This window comes from Carettochelys insculpta, chromosome 2 (assembly GCF_033958435.1).
Source record: "Carettochelys insculpta isolate YL-2023 chromosome 2, ASM3395843v1, whole genome shotgun sequence".
Lineage (NCBI taxonomy): Eukaryota > Metazoa > Chordata > Testudines > Carettochelyidae > Carettochelys > Carettochelys insculpta.
The window spans coordinates 250,972,079-250,992,274 of record NC_134138.1 but is presented as its reverse complement, the minus strand read 5'-3'; the positions used below and the strand labels follow the sequence as shown (position 1 = coordinate 250,992,274).

Sequence of the window (20,196 nt, the reverse complement as noted above, 5' to 3'; positions counted from 1 at the left end):
GCTAAGGCCAGAGTCAGATTATTTAGTGGTCTTTTTCCACGTGTAATTTGTCGTTTTCGGTTATTAAATAAAAAAAAAAAAGGAGAGAAAGCAAAGACAAAGAATATCAGCCAAAAAAAAAAAAAAAAAAAGGAAAAAGAGAGGAGCGGAGAAGAGAAGAGCGGATGTGAAGGCCATTTAGGCCGCCCGCTGCCGCTGGCCGGTGATCACTATTTGGGATAGAAAGGCACGGATTAAGTGCTAAGTACCCTATTAACAATAAAGGACTCACCGCAATGGCCTCTTCAGGTTTTACAAAGCGGGAGTCATGCCGTTGAAGCTATGCCGGCCTCCGTGGGGCATAGCGAAGGCATCCGATGCCTGGGGGAATTACAGGCTACCTTGCTGGAGAAGCCTCACCCAGAACGGCCCGCTGGGTTGCATAAGAGGAGGACAGTTTTTCTCTGACCCCCTCAGTGCAGAAAGGGAGGAAACTCTCCCTGGCTCTCGATCCTTGCCATGCGTTTGCAGCGAGCAGGACAAGCGGAGCACACAGCCACCAGCCGCATACTCAGGAAAGTGGCAGCACGGCAGCGCACATAGCAGAGGCTGAGCCTCCGGTTATACAACAGCCGGCACGCGCGGCGCCTAGAGCGTCAGCCAGGCAAGCACCAGAACTGGCGGCACCGCCACAGGCGGCACAGACCCCAGTGGCACCAGCGGTGCAGGGGTGCCAGGCACGGAGCTTGCAGGCACCGGAGGGGGATACCCATGCGGCACTGCGGCTGACGATGCCGAGCGCGGCGCTGACAGCGCGGCCGAGATCCCCGGCACGGGAGGGGGCGGTGCCGGCCCCACAGCAGAGGGGAAAGGCAACATCAAAAACCCAGCACCGGAGTCCATCTCTGGACAGGGCTGCGCTGCTGTTAGCACCAAGCCCTCCCCCTGTGATACACACGCCGCACCGAAGGCCTGTCTCTCCACCGGCCCATCCGGAAAAAAGGAGAAGAAAAAAAAAAAGCCCTCTTTCTCCTTTTCTTCAACCAATGTCACCATGGCTTGGGCCACCTTCACCATTTCTGGGATTGGATCCTCTGGAGTACTATCACAAGCCAGTTTCACCTCTATCTGTGTTGTTGCAGAGGTCTCGCTCTCCCAGACATCGGGGGTACACACCCCGTGAGTGGTCCAGGTCTCCATCCTCGGACCAGTGCCCATGCTGCCATGGTCGTCCTTATCATGCTGGACACAAACAAATTACAGGCCTACACCCAGGGGCAGGTTCCTCTCTTCCCCCACCCCCCCAGCCGCTCAGTACCTCCATGGGCACTCCTGATCGGGGACGGAAACACAGTTGTCTCAAGGGGAGTTAATTTTCAAACCCCGAGACTTTCCTTCACAATCCTCCAGCGAGCAAGTGTATCATCGGCCGCAGGAACCCGAGGGTTCGAGGGAGGTTTACCGTAGTGGTTCCTCCTCATCCTCCCCAGATGAGGCCATGGCCCCCGGGGATGTCTCTCCCCCGGATGACCTTAAACAGTTTCAGGAGCTGTTTAAAAGGGTGGCTTTCACACAAGACATTCAAATGGCAGAGGTGCAGGAGAAATATCACAAACTCCTGAAAAATTTGAGATTCCTGGCTTCACCCAAAATTGCTATTCCGCTGTACGAAGCCATTCTGGAGTCAGCCATTACTATATGGCAGACTCCGGCCTCTGTTCTGGCTACGAACAAGAGAGCGGACAAGAAATACTTCGTCCTGGCAAAGGGCATGGAGTTTCTCTTCAGTCACCCACAACCAAATTCTTTGGTGGTCGGGTCGTCCAAGCAGAGGTCAAAGGCTTCTCAGTACAAATCGGGGGATCGGGCAAAGATGCTAAGAAGCTAGAGCTGTTTGGCAGGAAGGTGTATTCCTCTCCTATCCTGCTATTGAGAGTGGCAAATTATGGGCACATCTAGCAAACCATAATTTTGATGATTACTCCGGGCTTACTCCCCTCATGGATCCGCTTCCGGAAGATAAAAAGCCGGTGTTAAAGGCGATTGTTCAAGAGGGCTACGCAGCATCGCGGACGGGAGTCCAGATTGCCCTGGACGTGCCGGGCACGGCGGCACGTTCAACGGCTACAGCAGTGGTCATGCGTAGAGAATCCTGGCCCCAGACGTCGGGTATCTCGAGGGACCTACAGGCGAAGATCGTGGACCTTCCCTTTGATACATAAAAGCTGTTTGCAGACTCAACCGACTCGGTCCCTCACTCCATTAAGGACTCGAGAGCTACACTTAGAACCTCAGGCATTTATACTCCCCCATACAGGAGGGAAAAATTTTATCCTCAGCAAAGACGCTACGCTTACAGCCACAGCATGCTCAATATCAATGGGGCTACGGCCAAGGGCGCTATCAATAGCGGCAACAGTACAGAACTCCTAGGCGACGTTCTCAACAAAGCCGTATGCCCTCGGGTCAGGCCCAAAGGCAACAAGTTTGGTGGGTATGTCAGGGGCTGCACTGTCAATACCCTTGCTCAGTGCCACTCCCATCTCATGTTCCATCATCGCCTCAGACTGTTCCACTCCCAATGGCAAAAGATCACCACAGACATATGGGTGCTGGAGATCATAGCCCCGGGTTACGCGATTCCCTTCCAGTCGCTTCCACCGACGAAGCCTCCCACCAGGCCTCGCCTCAGGGACGCTGCCACAAGGCGAGGCTCAAGCAGAAGGTGACTCACCTTATGTTCATAAGGGCGGTGGAAAGAGTGCCAGAATAATTCCAGGGGAAGGTTTTTATTCACGCTACTTCCTACCAGGGAGGAAAACAGGACACCGGAGGCCCATCTTAGATCTTCGGGGCCTCAACCGTTACTTGCGCAAGCAACGGTTTCGGATGATCACAGTTGCCTTGATACTCACGGCACTGGACGATGGAGACTAGGTTGCAGCACTCGAGTTACGAGATGCTTACTTTCATATAACAATCCACCCGGCACACAGACGCTTCCTCCGCTTCACGGTCGGCCAGGAGCGCTTCCAGCACAGGGTTCTTCCGTTTGGCCTCTCCTCGGCCCCCAGAGTCTTTACTAAAACCCTGGCAGTGGTGTCAGCCTACGTGCACAGACAGTGGGTGTTTGTTTTTGCCATATCTGGGCGACTGCCTGCAAAAAGGGACCTCGAAGGCAGAGGTCTTACGCATGATACGCGTCACAGCGGACACGTTTCTTCGCTGGGCCTAGTCATGAACCTCGCAAAGTCAAAGTCTGAACCCACACAACATACAGAGTTCATAGGGGCACACACAAACTCTATCACAGCAAGGGTGTACCTACCCGACGCCCGCTTCCGTGCAATCAGTTCGCTGGTGCAAGTCATTACATACAGCCCCACGGTGCCGGTCTTAACGTGCCTACGGCTGCTGGGCCACATGGCGGCAACGACGTTTGTGGTACGGAATGCCAGGTTGCTCGTGTCAAGCCTGTAGCATTGGCTGGCGAGCGTTTACAAACCGGCATCCCACACTGTCCACAGGGTGGTGTCGCCCACAGCAGAGGTGTGCAGATCCCTGGCGTGGTGGGAAAACCCCGAGAATCTGCTAGTGGGGGTGCCTTTTCACCAACCACAAATTTCTATTTTCTTACTACCGACGCCTCCCACATGGGATGGGGAGCGCACATCGGCGACAAGGTAATGCAAGGGCTATGGTCCCCTGCGGAACAGACACTGCACATACCCATACTGGAGCTCAGAGCAGCGTTCAACGCCTGCAAACATTTTCGAGATTACCTACATGGCAAAGTAGTCGGGATTCAATACCGACAATACCTCCACTCTGTTTCCACATCAATCAACAAGGAGGAGCACGATCCCGTGCCCTACGTGCGGAAGCACTTCCGATTGTGGAATCGGTGCATCGCCAATAACATAACGTTGAAAGCCTCGTACTTGCTGGGCGCTCACAACGTGAATGCAGATTAGCTGAGCAGGCGCTTCGCAATCATGCACGAATGGCAGATCCGCTCCAATCTGCTTCAGCGCATTTTTCGTACATGGGGTTTTTCCCCAGATCGATCTGTTTGCCACCCAGTACAACCAAAAAAAAAAAAAAAAAAAAAGTGTCTCCAGTACTGCTCCAGGGCAGGAGTGGGGCGGGGGTCCCTGGTCATGTTTTCATGGAAGGGCTCCCTACTTTACACGTTTCCCCTGCAGCGCTTATCCGCAAGGTCTTGCACAAAGCCAGAAGGGAGAGAGCTCGCATGATACTCATAGTCCCGCTTGGGATCGGCAGCAATGGTTTCCCTTGCTTCTGCGCATGTCGGACCGCCCACCGCTCCCTCCACCAGTGGCGCCGTGCTTACTCACGCAGGCTCAAGGGTCCATAGTGCACCCGCACCCTCAGGGTCTGCACCTACAAGCATGGCTAATCCATGGCTCAGCTCCTTAAAGAGCACATGTACGGAGGGAGCACAACAAGTCCTGGAATGTAGCCGAAGGACCTCCACCAGGAGGACTTACAAGCAGAAATGGACTCGATTCACAGCCTGGTGTTCCGCCAAGCAGTTAGCTCCCCTTGACGTTCCTATACCTGTAATACTAGAATACTTATTGGACCTCAAGAGAGGTGGGCTTTCTCTGTCCTCTCTAAAGGTCCACCTCACCGCTATATCAGCCTTTTGGCATACAGAGGAAGGGCCCACGGTATTCGCCCATCCTATCATTACCAGGTTCTTGAAGGGGCTGGTAAACCTGTGCGCCCCCCCTCGGAAACTGCTTCCACTATCGTGGAATTTGGACTTGGTGCTCAGCATGCTATCGGGTCCACCTTTTTGACCCATTAGCCATAGTTCCCATACGTCTCCTTATGATAAAAACAACCTTCCTCCTTGTAACTACCTCAGCCCGCAGGGTGAGTGAGCTCGCGGCAGTGATGGCAACGCCGCGCTGCACAGTATTCTCAAAGGAGGCGGTAACCTTAAGGCTGTGCCCAGCCTTTGTTCCAAAAGTTTGTTCGGAGTCCAATCTTAATGAGCCAATAGTTTTACCCTCGTTTTACCTGAAGCCTCACAGCTCTGGCAAGGAGGCACTCCTGCATCTCCTAGATGTGAGCAGGGCGTTGGCCTTCTATACAGACAGAACTAAGTCCTTCCGGAAAACGGACAGGCTTCTAGTCTCTCTTGCTCCCGGGTCAAAAGGAGAAGGTCTCTCTTCCTGGAGAATCTCAAAGCACATTGTGTCCTGTATAAAAATGTCCTTTGAACTTCGAAAGACTCCTTTGCTGGCTCACTCCACCAGGGTGGTGGCGGCATCAACAGCCTTCTTGAAGGGCATCGCGTTAACAGACATCTGTAGAGCGGCAACCTGGTCATCCTATGACACCTTCGCCAAGCATTGTGCCCTGCCTCGGGTATTCTGAGAGGATACCCGTCTGTCGACAGGAGTCCTCTCGGGGGCAAGCTGCACATAAACCGATTACCCACCTCCTTACTTGGGTTACTGCTGGGTAGTCACCTATTGTGGAGCACCCACGGGGACCACTCGAAGAAGAAAGAAGTTACTCACCTGTAGTAATGATGGTTTTTTAACTTGTCTTTATCCTAAACTGAAAGGAACATCTTTAGTAAGTGGATTTGTTCTGACATGTAGTATGTGAATTTCCAGTTAAAAAGTAGCAGAGAGGGAGCCAAGCTAGGCTATATACTATCGAAACAAAAAAGCAGTCAAGTAGCACTTTAAAGACTAACAAAATAATTGATTAGGTGAGCTTTTGTGGGACAGACCCACTTCTTTCGACCATAGCCATACCAGAACAGACTCAATATTTAAGGCACAGAGAACCAAAAACAGTAATCAAGGAGGACAAATCAGGAAAAAATGATCAAGGTGAGCAAATGAGAGAGTAGAGGGGTAGAAGGTGGGGTGGGGGGAAGGTCAAGAATTAGATTAAGCCAAGTATGGAAACGAGTTCATGCTCAAAACTTTTCTGTTAGTCTCTAAGGTGTCACAGGACCCTTCGTTGCTGTTACAGATCCAGACTAACACGGGTACCCCTTGGATACTTGAGCCCCTATAGTGACTCAGAAAATTCCCTTCCCGGTACGTGATTTGAACCAGGATGGGAATTTTCTGAGTCACTACAGGGGCTCGTTTGTATACTTGTCTTAATCTAATTCTTGATGCCCGCCGCCCCTCTGCTCTCTGATTTGCTCACCTTGATAATTTTTTCCTGATTTGTCCTCCTTGATTACTGTTTTTGGTTCTCTGTGCCTTTAAATATTGAGTCTGTTCTGGTATGGCTGTGGTCTGAAGAAGTGGGTCTGTCCCATGAAAGATCACTTCATAAATTATTTTGTTAGTCTTTAAAGTGCCACTTGACTGCTTTTTTGTTTTAACAGTTAAAAGGTGTATTTTATTAGATTTAACCAATATATTGTCCAGTTGGTATTTAAATGGGGTAGTTAGTTTAAGATTATTTATGCAGTCATATTTTTTCCAAAATAGGCCTTTTTTTTTTTCCTCAGAAGCAATGCATTGCTGAAAATAAGAGTGTGATAGACACCAATTTTGCCATATAGTGAGTTTAATATATTCAGGTATATTAAAGAAAGGATGCAAAACCCAAGGATGTAAGATGTATGCTAAAAGATCAGCAGTAATAAAGTAAAAAAGGAGTAGCCTGCCAAACCATGACCCTCAGTAATGTTCCCATATTTAAAAGTCCTCATGCCCCAGGACCTGTTGCGTGGCCTGGGCTTTCAAATATTAAATAAGCCATTTAAAAAAAATACTTAGACTTGAATAATTTGCAATGTACAATAAAAGCTTAGCTGGCATGCTAGAGGAATGTAGGGTTCTGGTTAGCCAAATATTCTGGTTAACTAAGAGTTCAGAGTGTGGTAAGGGGCTTCAGGATGCAGCTGGGGAGATCTGGGTGAGGTGCGGGAGGAGGTGAAGGTTCCCGCTAAGGTGCGGGACCAGGGATGAGGGGCTTGGGGACCAGGAGGGAGCTCCAGGCTGAAGCTGGGGGGCTTAGTGTGGAAGAGCTGAGGGGTTTGGGAAGGTAGTTTAGGTGTGGAAGGAGGCTCAAGGCAGGGTGTTGGGGCACTGGAGGGGTTTTCGGCCACCTGCATCTGGTGGCCCTCATCTTGGGTGGCTGCCCATAAGCAGCAATAAGTCTCTAGTGCTCCTAGATGGAAGTGCAGATAAGTGTCTTCAGGCACTGCCTTCGGCCACAGGTGCTGCTCCCTGATCTCCCTTTGGCTGCCATTTCTGGCCAATGAGGGCTGTGGCAAAAGTGGTCAAGGTAGTGTGGGGCAGCACATTGAGTCCCCGTAGGTTTTCCTCTGCTTAAGAGGAGCTGGGATATGTTGCTAGTTTTATGAAGCCAGATTGGAAGCCTGCTGGCTTCACACCAACTGAGCTACAAGTGGGACTTACAAGGAAGTTTGGAAATGCTGGTTTAAAGCTTTTGGATTGATACAGGGCCAGGTAACGCTGCTTTTACTGTAGTTAATAGCCAAGAGATAACAGGGATGGAGCGTGGGCTTGGGCCTTGCCAAAAGTGTTATAATTTTCTGGCAAACATCTAGGTGGTAGGGAAAAATAGGATTGTTAGTACCATATAATATAAAACATGTTGTGTTGTGCCTCTTCCCCACACCGTCCCAAAACCGTCAGTCTTGGGTCCGTCTTCCACCCCTTCATCATCTTTCTGTTCATGTCCCAGTGTCTCTTTAGTGCTGCTAGCTTCCTAAACTGCAGTTCAGTGAAACTTACATGATTCGTGTTTTTAATTTACATCTGCTTGCCTTTTTGAATACTAGTAGTGACATGAAGCTGTTAATTTCATGTTGCTGAAACTCAGGAAAGACGACAGAAGTGTGGGGTGTTTTTAATTTGTTTGCAGACCCCAGTTATATCTTTGGAAAGCTATATTCCTCAACCTTACGTTAGGTAGCTGCTGAGCCTTTCAGTTGTGATGCTGTGCAGTTGAATGCTGTACAAGGGGGAAGGCAGGTAGGTGACTGATAGAACAGACTTTTTAATTTTTCCAGGGCCAGGTTGTCCTGAGAAGTTGTTAGATTAATAAAGATGCAGAAGTTGACCAAAAAATGTAGATATCTTTGTCTGTCCTCTTTGGCCTGTGCCATTTGCAATCTGTTGTGCTGCCGGAGTGCATGTAGCATGTGCATGTGGTTTCAGGTCCTCTTGATGTTAGTACTTACTGCTGTGTTCAAGCAGTTAAGAGTAAATATTACTTATGTATATTTTCAATAAAATAAGCCATGAAAACAGTTAGCTGATCTAAAATCTCCAAGTTTTCCATGAGAATCTGACATTCATTTTGCTTTTCGTATATACTTCGAAATATGATAAGTCTGCTTTTATTGGTATAGAGTTCAGGGAAACGTGTTTATAGGCTAGGAAATATATCTTAGGTCTTTGTATGAAAATGCCTACCATTCATAAATGATTAACTAGGTGTTTTATTTAGGGGTGGATACCTACCTCTTACACTATGTGACTGAGAAGTTAACTGTAGTCAACCCCCATTACTAGATTACGTTTTGTAATAGTGCTAAAAATTGTGTCTTCCTGCCTATACTACTGGATTAAATGCTGTTTCACAAGAATCCATTGCTCACAAGTCAACTTCCCTGTGTAGATTTTGACTCAAGGCCAGACTTTAAAATTTGGTGCATGTAAATATTAATTGTCTGTCTGGCTATGCACACATTTGGAATTTTCATGCAGAAAACTGCATTTATCTAACTTTGTAAATGTATTATGACAGTCTTTTCTAACTTTTCATATTCTAGGGGGAGAATATGGCATGAAAACCATAACATGCATTTGCTGTTTGGTGAGGCTTATGATGACAGCCTGAGTTTGTCTTTGTGTGCTGAAGATTCAATATGTAGTTTTAATATTCCTAGGACAAACCTGAGACAGTAATGTGTATAAAAAACTTTTATTCTGATTTCAATTGTTAATTGCCAGCGTCCTTAAAATCTAGTCCTCTTAGCCCATATAGAGTCTCTAGACATTTTTACTGTAATGTAACAAAAAAAGGTTAGATTTCTGGATAAGTGATCTTTTTTAAAAAAAATTCTCATTATGAATTGTATTATTTTGTAGTAATAAATAAGAGGCTAGCTCAGTGGTTTGAGCTTTTTGGCCCTGTAAACCCAGGCTTGTGAGTTTAGTCCTTGAGGAGGCCACTTAAGGGTTTGGGGCAAATAGATTAAATAAAAAACTGGGAAAATAGGTTAAATAGATTTAAAAAAAAAAAAAAAAAAAAAAAAAACCTGTCAGGGATGGTGCTTGGTCCTGCCAACAGGACAGGAGCCTGCACTTGACCTCTTTATGTCCCTTCCAGTTCTGTTGAGATGTGTAACAGGAGTACAGCTAAAACGGCTTAAATATAGCATAGCTTGAAACTACTGAGGTTGTCTTTGCTTAATACACTTGTGTCTGGTGCCTTATAATTGTGGTTTTATAACCTAGAAATATTTCCCCAGAATGAACTTAAAGCATGGCGTGTAAAGTGGGGTGGGGGTGGCAGCAGGCCCCTTTGAGGGGGCATGAAATTTTTTAAAGGGGGCACAGCATGATTGTCTGCTCATCTATCTCATTAAACATGTTGACATATTACTTTTTTATATATGTGTATTATATACCGATTTAATAAAGTTTTAAAATTCTGTTATACTTATTTTCCTACACATGCCGTAAGGGTTTTTTCATATGAACATAACTGAATTTTCTGTCTATGTAGATTACATTAGACAGGTGGGGGGCAGGTGTTGGCAGGTGCTAATTGCAGGGATGAAAAGTGGGGCCTGGTATAAAAGTTTGCTTACTTCAAACTAAATAACACTCAGGTTCTTCAGAGCTCCACAGTGACATCTAGTGGGGATTGCTCTTTAAAGTACTCTTGGAGTTGAATTATTTTAAGTACTTCAGTTTGGTTTGAATTTTTAAAATTAATGATTTTCCTCAGTACGTTGTAATTCATTATTTACATTTGAGCATATGGGTACAGTTGCAATCTGTAGGGCTCTAATGGGGGTGGGATGGCTCAGTGGTTTGAGCATTTGCCTTGTAAACACAGGGTTGTGAGTTCAATCTTTGAGGAGGCCATTTAGTCTGGGGCAAATAAATTTAAAAAAATCTGTCTGGGATGGTGCTTGGTCCTGCCAAGAGGGCAGGTGACTGGACTCAATGACCTCCTGAGGTCCCTTCCAGTTCTACAAGACATGTATCTCCATGTTATTTTATGTTTAGGCAGTGCATACTTACATAGACGTTAATTTAGTCTTAAGAAATATTTCTGCACATGGCGCAGTTATTTAAATAAGTTCCAAATAAGAATGAAGTATTTCTGAAATATGTGCTTACAAATAAGGCTATACTTTTTAATCTGTGACTTCTGAAGACTTGCTTAAGTGTAGCCTACAGGGGTCTGGGAGCTGCAGGGACTTGGTGGTATTTGGGAAAGCCAGAAGTTCCAGGGTACCATTAATACCCAAGGCAGCTGGGTTTCAAGGAGGTACCATGCAGTGCCTGACTGATTTCCACATCTCCTGACCTCTGGGATCTACACAGCTCAGAGCTGTGAGGGAAGGGAACCCTGGAGCTCTGGGCCCACAGATCTCCTAGCCATGCTCCCACAGCTGCCTAGCAGCTCCCCCTTTTGTAATGGACATTTTTAGTAAAAGCTGGGGACAGGTCAGAGGCTTCCATGAATTTTGGTTTAATGCCCAAGACTTGTCCGTGATTTTACTAAACATATCTATGGAGGGAAATCTTTGCCTTACTTACAATTTAATGGCTCCTGTGCAGGATTTGGATTTGTGGGTCTGGACCTTTGTGCTTATGAAAGTCCCATTGATGATAGGGGTATACCAACATGGCTCCAGGGCCTGAATTACAAAGTAGGCCTTTTTAAAGGAGTATTATGCAGATTGGAGCTGGAGAAGAAAGTATCTGAAATTTTCATTTGAGGCTTTCAGCCCTTCCTCACGAGATCTCCTTCAAACTCATGCCATCATGCTCCATGATTGGCCTTTCCACGAAAGTGGCATTCTTGGTTGCCCTCACCAGAAAAGTCAGCAAGATTGATGCCAGGCTGGCAGACCTGCTACATGGTGTTCCACAAAGCCATGGTCTCTTTGAGACTTAACCTATAGTGGTGCCTGAATTCCATCTCAACCAATCCATGCACTTGCTAATGTTCTATCCAAAACCACACGCCTCCCTTGGTAACAGAAGTCTGCAGTCCCTTAATGTCAGATGTGTCCTGGCATTCTAATTGCATAGATTCTTTTTGCCATTGCAAAGAGATGAAAGGGTAGGAGATACTGTCCCAGGTGATCTCTAAGGCTACATATAGACTACAGCAGACAGTTGACTTAAGCTACAGAATTCCAGCTGCGTGAATAGCATAGCTGAAGTTAACGTACCTTTAGGAGAGTTACAGTGGGCTCTACTTTGCCAGGGGCCAGGGGGAGAAAGTCTCTCATTGACCTACTTTATTTACTATTCTTGTGCAGAGTTGAAGAACAGGGTCAATGGAAGAGTGATCTGCGCTGAGTATGGCAGGTCTTCACTACACCTGCCAAACTGACTGCTGGTGGATTGATCTTAAAAACATTGATCCATATAGTAGTGTTGCTGTAATGTTGGTGTGTCTCAGGTTTATAATTTAGGAACATTATTAAAAAGTCAAACTACCCCCTCTCCTCCACAGCCACAAGGTTCAAAAGTCACCCTCATATGGAATATACATAGGGGCCATTACTTGAAGAGGAAACTACTTACCTGCAACTGGAGGTTCTTTCAACAGGTGTGGTCTCTTTGCATTCTGCAACCTGCCTTCCTTCCCTTCTGCTTCGGACTCATTTACACAATAATAAGAGGGGAAACTGGCATGGTGTCAACCTATGCTGCCCTGTATACTCTTGGTGAAGAGCGTGAGGAAACACACTATGCATGTGTGGGTCAGCCTACATTATTGGAAACTGTTACAGGCTAATCTATGCAACTTCAGCTACAGAAATAGCATAGTTGAAGTAGACATACTCACCGTGGCAACTTCCACAGCCAGTCGGGGTGCTCTCCCATTGATTCCAGGTACTCGTCTCATCCTGGTGGAGTACCGGAATTGATGGAATACTGCTTGGACATCAGTATATCAAGTTTAAGTAGACATGATATATTGACAGTGGGTAAATCTATTGCTGCAACATCTACCCCCACTGGGTAATGAACACAAGCCCTCAAATGCATGGCATGTATTAGCACCCTCCCATGGAATACAGATATAGACCACACATCTTGAGGAGCCTCCATTTACAAGTAAGTAATGTCCTCTTATATGTTAAGTGCCAGGAATGGGCTAGGTGTGTACAATGTACAAACAGCTATCAGCCTTGTGGAGTTTACAACGGAGAAGACCTTAAGAGGGGGAATAATTAGATTTATTTTCCTCTAATTTTACTAATCTCTTGTGGTGAATAGTGGTCTGACAGGGACATGCTTAAAAAGCAGTAAGTCTTTCAGGAGATTTGAAGGAGGGAGTAGAGTGAGGGGATGCTGGTGTTGCTTTGGTTGATCCAGGCATAAAAGTTGGTATGGAAAATGGCACAGACAGGAATGGGGGAGGCAAACAGATGGTGTGTGGAGTCTGCATTACTGAAATTAGGGAGAGAACATCAGCAGATTTAAGATGAAGGCTGTGGTGGAGTTGAGCATTTTAAAAGAAAGATGAAGTATACATCTTATATTGTAAGCTAGAGGAAGCTAGTTTAGCTAGTGAATACTAGTGCCTTCTAAATCCCAAAATAGGTATCCATGAGAGGGGAAGCAGGGATCAGATATGGTACTGTGTCTGGAATAATGAAACTATTTTTATTCCAGCATGGGATTTATGAGGATTTTATTCAGCAGGTTAAGGTAGTTTTTAATAACCTATAAAGCTACCATTTGCCATTGTAAAACTTAGTAGGAACACCAAAACTAGTCATTGAGACAATGGAAAATACTATTTTTTCACTAGTTTTCCAGCATACAAGTTTTTACTTTTTTGATAGTTTGTGTTCTGATTAAGTGTTCTGATTAAGTATATTTGTCATTCATAAACTAAGAAATCCACCTTCTCACATAGGCTTGTAATCTCCTGCTTTTCCTCTTATAGCTATTTGCCCTTTTGAGTATAGGTGCTGACCATTTATGACTTCTATTTGAACATGTGGTATAAACCAAAATGTTTCCATCTATTTATGATCAGGCATGGTCTAGATCAGCTTGTGTTTTGATTAGGTGTATAACATAGGGTCTTTCATACGTTGAAGCACATTTTTTCCTGCTTTGTGAATATGCGGCAAAACACAAATGATATTTTTGCCTTCCAGGATGAAAAATTCAGTTTAAAAAAAGTAGAAGACTGAGGGGAAAGAGAGAGAATATAATTTATTTAGGAGCTATGAAGAAAAAATTGTGCTCAGTGGTAACCCCAGATATGAGGGACAATGTTTCTGCATTAACAGGAAACTTTTGTATAGTTTGAGTCAATAATAGGTTGGTAGCATGATCACCACAGTTGTGGAAAATTACATAGTATATAGTCTAATGGTAGCTCAGGTTGAATTGTGATATTTGTTTTAGCTGACTTAAATTTGAATCTTAAATGGACCTGCTTAGTTGGATACCTTTTTGAATTTAGTGTGCTGCAGGAGGGTGCAAGGTAGGGGGTTAATGACCCAAATTTGGAGTAATTTGAGCCCGGGTTCCAGAGGTATAAGCTCGGGGGGGGGGCGGGGGGGAATAGCAGCTTTTTGAAATGTTCCTTGAGTTTTGCCCAGAGTTGGAGATCAAACTGTTGATGTGATGTGGGTCAAAATAGTCATCTGTCAAGTTTTACTCAATGACCTCTATTCAGTCTTTGGAGAATCTCCAATCTTATTTTTAAGGAACTGTATATTTTATAGTGTGCATGTGAAATACAGAACAATATCTGGAAGGTTTCTGTTCCTGCCATTTTATGACCTTAAAAGTTCAATTTTTCTAAGTGCCATACAATCAGAATAGTTCAATTGCTTTGAATTTTGGTGAGCCTTTTGGGAATATGTGGCAGCAGTAATAATTCAATTTGTGACTCTTTTACCAGTGGGCCCCCAAATTACAGCCCTCCCGAAGTGGTTTCCTTTTGCTGCCTTGTACTGTTAAATTTGAGATACTAATGACTAGATGAATCACAGACCTCTTGGTGGCTGTGAACTCATGTTAACATAATGAAGGCTATGAATTGCAAACCCGCACCTGAGACAATTTTGGACCGAGTGTTTAGCTATTACTACAGTTTGTCATGTGTGACAATTTTATTATGGGAAGAAAATAATCAAAGTAATTGGTGGGAAATAATCGTGTGAATACTGCCTGGGAGAGTGTGGTTATTGGGGAGTAAAGGATGGGGCAATAAAGGGAGAGAGGTTTTGGGCTTAAGTGGAGGAAGTGGGTTATGAGAAGGATAGATGAGAGTGGGTGGTAAGTGAGGGGAGAGATACTGGGATCAGGTGATGGGGAGTGAGGGGTGGAAGAGGAACTCCGGGAGAAGGGATATGGAGATGCAGGACAGAGAGGCTGAGTACAGGGGCAGTATACCTGTTGGCTCCTCATTCTTCCCTTCTGAGTGTGTGGGAAGATCTTTGGTGGCTTTTTGCCTCTTTTAAAGGCAGAGCTAGAGATCCAGCTGTTGCTATAGCACAGGTTAAAATTGCCTCAGATGGTTAATTATCTAAGGTAGTGCATGGCATGCACCAAGTGTTGGGGGGACCCAAATTTGGTATTTTAAGAATACATTTGCTATAATCTTTCATACTGCACATCTGCTGAGGGGTTGGATAGTGAGGATGAGGGGAAGATAAGACTTAGATTGTTTTCCCCTCCTCCCCCAACTGAATTTTATTGGTTCCTGGAGATGGATGGATGGGCTTGGCAGCAAATGGCTATTTTCTGGTCTTTAGAAACACCACGGTTCCGTGAGCCGTGTAGCATTCTGGCTATTTTTAACTGGTGCAGCATGGGGGAAAAAAATGCCCTGCAAGTGGAGGTGGGTATCTGATGACATCTTCCCACATTCCATTTCCTACGTTTCATTTCTCTCATTCCCCTGTTATGTTAAACAAACATCCCTTTTTCCAGGCAGGATCTGACTTGCCTGTGTAAGAGAGATGCTTTTTATAATTGGGAGGGCGGGGTGGTAGTAAAGCGCTTAGGAATGGTTAGAAAAAAGATTTTGCGTTTCCCAAACAGGTTTTCAAATGGGATGCAAATTGCTGGATCTTTGCAGGCTTGGATCTGGATTTAGACCTTCTGTCAAAGAAGATCATCAGATCAGTAACTTTATCTCAAAGGCCCAAGAGGCATGTCCCTCCTGGCCTGGGAAAAAGGTGCAGATCCTCCTGGACCTGTGGGGCGTGAAGGTCTACTCCAAGACCCCAGGTGAAACGCCATAATGCCCAAACCTGTGCCAGATGGCCACTACCCTCCCTCCCTCCCTCCCCTCTGCAAAATGGAGGATGTCCAGGTGAAGGAGGTCCAGCAGCGCTACATCCATGCCCAGGATGCTGGCCAACACTCCGGGGCAGGAGCCACCAACTGCATCTGGATTTAGACCTTCTGGGAAAGAAGACTCATTTATTTAAGTAGGCATGGGGGCTATACTGAAACTGCAGTGAATCACTGAAACAGTCACAGCTTGGGGCGGCCAAAAGGCCCCTGACTATAGCCAGCCCTGAAAATCATGTCTGCCGAGGGGAGGCTTCCCCATGGCAGCTAAAAGACCCCAGAGCACAGCCAGGTTTGGACCTGTCAAGAAAGGCCAACAAGAATATTCCTTGCTGCAAGGCTTACTCTGAGAACTGTGGTAATTTTGTAGGTACTACATTGCCTTCATTGAAACAGTTGTGGCTCAGGGCAGCTAAAAGACCCCTAGCTACAGCCAGCCTTGAAAATCATATCTGCTGAGGGAGACTTCCTCTCGGTGGCTAAAAGACACCCTGACTGTAGCCAGCTCCTTGGCCTCGGGATAAAGCCCATACAAAAATTTCCTCTGAGGGGACAGCCACGCTCGTGAGAAAGTATATTCTTCTGTTGCCCAAGAATTGTGACTGACCAGGGAGACTGTCCTAGGCTGGCTACAAGACCATCACCGCGCGCAAGCTGCCTGGCACCTTGTGCAGCACATCCTTTTATTGGTTCGGGGACAAGCCACATGATACAGCTGGGTGCTGGAAAGTTCCAGACTGTGTGGTGCCTCTGGGGGGAGGAAAGGAAGGAGATGTGGGGGTCAGAACAAAATGTAAGTTGCTGAAAAGAAGTTTCTTGTACAAGCATGACCCCCAGCCACTGACTAGCTGCCACATGATGCTGGCGAGGGAAAGTTCCAGTATGTGTGGTGCCTCTTGAGGAGGGAAGGGAAAGGATGTGCGGGGCAGGACAACATGCAAACAGCTGGAAAGTTTCTCATCCTATAAGGCAAACATGACCCCCACCCACAGCCTAGTTGCTGCATGGTGTGGGGAACAGAGAGGAGGCAGTGGCTGGTGCCAGGCAGTGCAGGGAGAAAAAAGGCAGCTGGCAGGGGTATACACAGAACCACAGACCCCACAGCTGCGCTAGTAGCAAACAAAAATAGAGAAGTTTTTTTAGCTTCTCATGATCCTACAGCCATGGGCTTCCAGGTGCTGAATTGTAATGGTCTTCCTGTCGCCTAATTCCTCCTCACCTGAGAGCAGTGGAGATAGAAGAGGCCAGAGCGGAGAACTGTGGGGCATTGTGGGGCGCACATGGACATTTCTGGAGGCTAATGAATTTGATTTAAAGACATGACGTTTCTTTACTACCCTTTATTTGGAATTTTAAATTTGAACTGAACACTACACCTGTCAGGTTACTATGATATTAAGATATTGATGTTTTGATTTTAGTGCACCATAAATTGAGCTAAGGGAATTTACAGTGAAGACAGGCACTTGGTAGAATCAGGGTAACTGACTTAAAATCAGTATTATCTCATAGTGTAGACATAGCCTTTGTATCATCTCCCAAAACACTGGATTTAATATTGATATTTAATATTAATGTTAAAACCAGTCTCCTCAAATAACAGGTTCTTCTGACCCCAGAAGACAAGTCCTACAGGGTACCAGAGTTCCTGCCTATCCATGTGTGTAATAAATTATGTGCACAGAGGCATGTGCCAATGAGCACCATCAGTAGAAATGCATGCTGCCAGATGTGGGCACTGTAAGTGCTCTGCTAATCAGCTGGGCAGCATTTGAATCTTACCTGGTGGCCACCCAGGCTCTCAGCTTACAGGGAGCCCCTGAAGGCCACTATACAACTTAGATCTTAACCAAAATTCATGTTGTTGCTGCCAATTCTTTAGTATCTTAAATAAATGTTTAAATTTTAGAAAGTGGTTGAGGGGGGAGAGAGAGAGAACACACTGGTTAAAGAAATTAAACACATGTAATAGTTGTGTAGAGCTCTTGGTTCAGGCTTGTAGCAGTGATGGAGTAAACTGTTGGCTTAAGTCAGGTCTCTGTTTACTTTCAAATAATTGGAAGGATCTCGGTCCATTTGTTAGAATGTTTCTTTTTAGTCTAAGTCCATAGTCCATAGATTTGAGCAGGAAAGAGGCAAAATGTATATATTTCCAAGGATTTTTATAGTTTTTGCCAGGTGAAGGGAAACCCATCACCAGTAACAAGGATGGTATTAGGAGTCACATGGGCAAATCCCATGTCCATGAATAATTCATAGCAGAAGCCATTAGCCAGACTGTAGTCTGAACATTCATAGAGAAGTCCATTAGGTGCAGATGGGTTTCTCTCATGGTCTACTGTAAGTTGTGTTCCTTGGTGGTCCATTCAACTTGACTGTTGCCTTCACAATGTACTGGCTAACTACCTCATGACTGTGTCTAGGCTAGTCCCCAACTTTGAAGGGGGCATGGTAATTAGGGTGTCAGGAGATTACTAATGAAGTGCTGCAGTGCATATGCAGCACTTCATTCGGCTAAATCTCCCCTGGGGCAACTACAAAGTGTGAAACTGAAGTGCCGGCGCAGGTCAGTCGCGTGTACTTTGAAGTGCCCGCACTCCTTCAGAGTCCCTTTACGCCTCAAAAAAGGGGCTTTGAAGGAGCGCAGGCACTTTAAAGTACCCGTGGCTGCATGATAGCTGGCACTTCATTAGGCTATATCTCCCCTGCGGCAACTTTGAAGTGCTGCATATGCACCGCAGCAGTTCATTAGTAATCTCTGGACACCCTAATTACCATGACCTCTTGAAAGTTGGGGGCTAGTCTAGACACAGCCCATGAGTTTTACCACAGGAGCTAACATTTTGAAATAAAGGTGCATAGCTAATATTTATAACTTGGAACATAAAAATGGTATGTATACACAAATGGCATCGTCATAATGGGATCTTTGAACTCGGCAGATAGGAATAAGGGGATTTCGAAGTTGGCAGGGTCCTTTCAAAAAGGACCTCTGGATGAGCCGCACAGGAGCGAAACGCAGCAATTTCGAAGAGCTGCAGCTAGCGGCATGCTAATAAGGTGCTGAATATACATTTCAGCACCTAATTAGTAATTTTCAGAATGGCCATTTGCATGGTCATTTTGAAGTTTTGTTGTAGTGTAAACATGGCCAATATCTCATATACAAGATTTTTGCAAATATATAGTTGTCGTTGCAGTGGAGAGCCATATGGTTATATTTAATCAGATGACATCACAATGTGTCTGCTTTTTTTTTCCCCATGTTGCTTCACATTCAGGTTTGGGGAAGAGCCATCAGTATTTGTCTTGAAACAAATTTTTTGGTGTAATTTTCTAGTTATCGAGTGCTGCTTTGTGTTTTCAAGTGTGCCATATGAAATGATTAAAAGATGACATCTGTGAGACTGTTAAACATTTTTTGATAAATTATGTAATTCTACATTATGAAATAATCCTTGTGGTTATGGATAGAGAATTAACTATTTTTGTTGACTTTGATTTAACATTGTTTTAATTGCCAAAATCTCTTTGTATAAAAGTAGGAATTAGTTTCTAACTATATACATTTTATATTCTATAGTGCTGTGATATAATTGATTTATTAAAAGAGAATAATTGAAGATACACTTGTAATTTAATACTGAATGTCTTCTCTTTCACAATAGCCAACTACTCCATCAAGCCAAGGCAGGCCGGATTCACCAGTTTATGCTAATTTACAAGAACTGAAAATATCTCAGTCTGCACTTCCACCTGTACCTACAAGTTGCCCAGTTCAGATTAATGGTGAATGGGAAACCCATAAAGATACCACAGGACGCTGCTATTATTACAATAGAGGAACACAAGAGAGAACCTGGAAACCTCCACGCTGGACCCGGGATGGAAGCATAAACAAAGGGGATTCCCAGAGCCAAGGTGACCAGGAGGTAAATATTCAGTGTAACTAGAACAGTGAGAGTGAGTGATGCGTGGCTATGCTATCAAACTATTAAATTGTGTTTAAACAGTAAAATAAAAATGTTTTGAGGTGGAAAGTAATAGTTTTCTGTTGTTTGCCTCTTCTCTAGACGAAGTCTCTTCATTTGTCTGTGTGTTAGTTTAATTTAAGTGTTACTCTGATTTGCCAAACTTGTGTGCCCCCAAACCAGGAAAGAGACAAAATCTCTGGGCTTACACTTTTTAATGTTGCTGCTGCTTCTCATTCGGTACTTGACACCTGTAGTGGCATTTTATTTTTTTTCCCTTACTTAGAAGATCAAGTGAATGGCCTTATTTGGCACTAATAAGATTCCTTGTGATAGTGGAGTAAGGCAGCTGTAACTTCTAAGATGTGGAATGCATTCTCATGTGCATTGTGTCATCTTAGTGATATAATGTCCAGAAGCAGGATGTTTTCTAATACTATGGTGGATATGTCCAATTACTAAGGTATATTGGAAAGATTTTAAAGCTCAAATTAAACAAAATAGTGGGATTACAGTACCAAATAATTTCCTAGAAATTTCTGTAGGACGACTTAGTGGAGATAGTGTTAACAAGGAAATCAGTAATTTTTTTCTCATTTTAATGCTGTAAGACAGTAGTTAGCTAGTTGGAAAAAGTTGCCTAATATATGACTAACTTAATGTTGGAAGTTTTTCTGTAGCAT

The 20,196-nt window shown here is 44.9% G+C and overlaps 1 protein-coding gene across 7 annotated transcripts in view; it reads left to right on the top strand.

Moving 5' to 3' along the window:
• The window catches only part of ARHGAP12 (Rho GTPase activating protein 12), a 173,750-nt gene that overhangs the window by 64,398 nt on the left and 89,156 nt on the right, over positions 1-20,196 (top strand). For all 7 annotated transcript variants that reach the window (XM_074984964.1, XM_074984963.1, XM_074984961.1 and 4 more), the window contains exon 3: positions 19,211-19,474. In XM_074984964.1, the coding sequence (XP_074841065.1) occupies positions 19,211-19,474 (264 nt within the window). The remainder of the gene's footprint in view (positions 1-19,210; positions 19,475-20,196) is intronic.